Below are 2,856 nucleotides of genomic sequence, written 5' to 3' on the forward strand. Positions count from 1 at the left end.
GGGACTTGACAGGAAGGAGGAAGGCCAGGCCTGTGTGGCGCCCCGGAGCAAGGGTTGGCTTTCAGCGGTGGCCACAATGTCTGCTCACTGCCGGGGCACAGAGCTCGGTAAGGGCCAGCGGGTTGCGCTCCCCTTCGCCAGGTTGGGGATGGGGGGGCCCAGGGCGGTCCCCGGAGGGCGGAGACCTGAACTGAGGCAGAACTCGGGGACAGCCCTGCCGCCAGGCTCTATGCAGTCTTAACCCTTTAAGCGGAAGCAAGGAAGGGTTAATTAGATCTTTGCACTCTAGCTCTGTGGTCGCAGTAAACCAACCCGAGTGAAAAGCCTGCCGGGTACTTGTGTGCCATTTACTGCCGGACTCACGTAGCCATTCCTAAAGTTGGCTGTGCTGGTGGAAGAGTGGTCATCGCCGTCTGCTAAAAATGATTTTAAATGCTTAGACAAAATGTTCTTTTTAAAACTATTTTTCACCTTATTGATACTAGTTCAGATATTTCTGGGAAAAATATTTAAAAGTCTGTAATTCAAACGTAGCAAAAACGTGACTGAGCCAAATGTCAATGACTTAACTTTGCATAATAGTTTGTTTGCTTTGTATCCTGGACCCTCTTAGGTGTGTGATTTTGGGTAAATTACTCACTTTGTGCTTATGTACCGGCGTCTGTAAAGTAGTTATTTATTAGGAAGCTACTTCTGTCTGAAGGCGGTTTGGATAGTGTGAGGAGGGGATACTTTGTAGCCTCTGGTAGATTTCTAGGCACTTAGTGTTGAATAAGCAAGGATAATGAGCGCACTAAGTTCTTTTCATAGGGACTGATTTTGAATGGCTGTGAGTGATGCACATGGTCACTCTTTTCAGAAGGGACTTGCCAGACTAGACTTTAGAAGTGTTTAGAATTGCATGCCTGACAGGTAGTCTCTGTACTAAGTTCACAGCACTTTATTCCCTCCCTCCAACAGAGGCTTACACGTTATCCCTGCAATGTAAACTTTAGCAGTGACCCTGGAAGATGGACTAAGGGCTGAAGGTGAAGCGAGTCTGCATCTTTGTACAAGGTTGAGGATGTAACATAATCCCCCTCCCCCACCAACAGCTCTTTTAAAGTTTCAAATTTTCCTTTCAGCTTTCAGGAGATGCAATTAAGCCATTTTTACCCCCCCTCCCCCCCCAGGTTTCTCTGTGTAGCTCTAGGCTGTCCTGGAACTCACTCTATAGACCAGGCTGGCCTTGAACTCAGAAATCCACCTGCCTCTGCCTCCCAAGTGCTGGAATTAAAGGCATGCACCACCACTGTCCGGCCATTTTTACTTTCTTAACGTGTAAGTCCTGGGCTGGGTGCTGTTGCACACACCTGTAACCCCAGCATCAGTTGTGTGTCAGGTTAGCCTGGACTATATACTCAAAAAGCCATCAAAACACTATCTTTCCTGTGTTGCAAAGTAACAGTTTAGACGTTAACAGCTGCTATTTAGAGTAATAGTTAATGTGCACTCACACCTCCATGTGTAGATTATATTTTCCTTACTGTTCTTGTTATAATCACATCGATTGCAAGAGTCTTTGTGTGCTGTGGTATTAATCCTTAGGCGTGACACAGCTGTAATCTAACCTGCTAAAGTAAATCACGTGAATTATATATGTACTATGAAAAAAATTGTTCTGTATTAATTTCAACATTGCTTTAATGGATGAGTTTTGTGGCTTTTTTGCTGATTAAAGACATCTTAATGTTTTTAATGAACACTACTTTTTAAAAAGAGATTAGCGTTATTTAAACACATTTGTATTTCAAAAATTTTAGGAAAATGCAGTTATCACCAGGGAGATAGTAGAATTCATTAGTCGTTGTTATTTACATTTTTTTTTTTTTCATTTTATTTTTATTTTATGTGTGAGTTTTTGCCTGTACATGCACGGTCTGTTTACCATTACACATGCAATGCCTGTTGAGGCCAGAAGAGGGCAATCCAATCCCCTGGGATTGGATTTCAGATGGTCTATGGCTGCCATGTGGGAGTTGAACTCAGGGCCTCTGGAAGAGCTCTTGACTGCTGAGACATCTATCTCATCAGCCTTTAAGACAGCTTTTAAAAATCAAATTTATTTGTCTACTTTGTGTGTGTGTGTGTGTGTGTAGTAGTGGTGGGGGTGGGGGTATGGGCATGCACACCTCTGGAGATTAGAGGGCAGCTTTCACAGTTATCTCACCTTCCACCTTTTGCCAGCCAAGCTTCAAATTCAGGATGTCTAAGTGTGGCAGTAATCGTCTGCCCACCGAGCCATCTGGCTGGCCCTGAACTTGATTTTTAGGACGAGAACTCTGCAAGGAAAGTTTCTCCCAGGAGGGGATGTATAAAAGAGGCTTTCCAAACAGGGATGCTCTGATTGTGATAGCGGAACATGGAGGTCCAATCGTCTGGGTCTGGGTGGTTCTGGAGCACACTCAGGAAACCGCCATGCTGGTCGTTTGTTAATCCCTCCAGGGTCTGTCAACCAACATGTTCTAGACCTTTCCTTAAAATGTCCATAAACATGTTTTTTTCTTTAGTTCCCCAAGTAACCTAGGCAGACGGTAGGCCCTCACATGTGGACCAGTGGAATACATCTTTACTTACTGTTTGGGGAAACCTGTCCATGCAGCTGTGTGTGGACAGGAGCTATGAGTGCCCTGCCTTTCTGGGTTTGAATGTCAGTCAAAGGCCATTTGATGACATCTGTTTTTATTTTTTTTTATTTTATTTATTTGTTTATTTATTTATTTGTTCGTTTGTTTTTTTGAGACAGGGTTTCTCTGTGTAGCCCTGGCTGTCCTGGAACTCACTTTGTAGACCAGGCTGGCCTCAAACTCAGAAATC

The 2,856-nt window shown here is 44.1% G+C and overlaps 1 protein-coding gene across 2 annotated transcripts in view; it reads left to right on the forward strand.

Annotated features, from left to right (window-relative positions):
* Positions 1-2,856, forward strand: part of Dera (deoxyribose-phosphate aldolase) — a 100,271-nt gene continuing 97,415 nt past the window's right edge. For both annotated transcript variants that reach the window (XM_021164759.1, XM_021164758.1), the window contains exon 1: positions 1-107. In XM_021164759.1, coding sequence (XP_021020418.1) covers positions 77-107 — 31 coding nt within the window. In that variant the 5' untranslated portion in view covers positions 1-76. The remainder of the gene's footprint in view (positions 108-2,856) is intronic.

Source organism: Mus caroli, chromosome 6 (assembly GCF_900094665.2).
Source record: "Mus caroli chromosome 6, CAROLI_EIJ_v1.1, whole genome shotgun sequence".
In the NCBI taxonomy this organism is placed as follows: domain Eukaryota; kingdom Metazoa; phylum Chordata; class Mammalia; order Rodentia; family Muridae; genus Mus; species Mus caroli.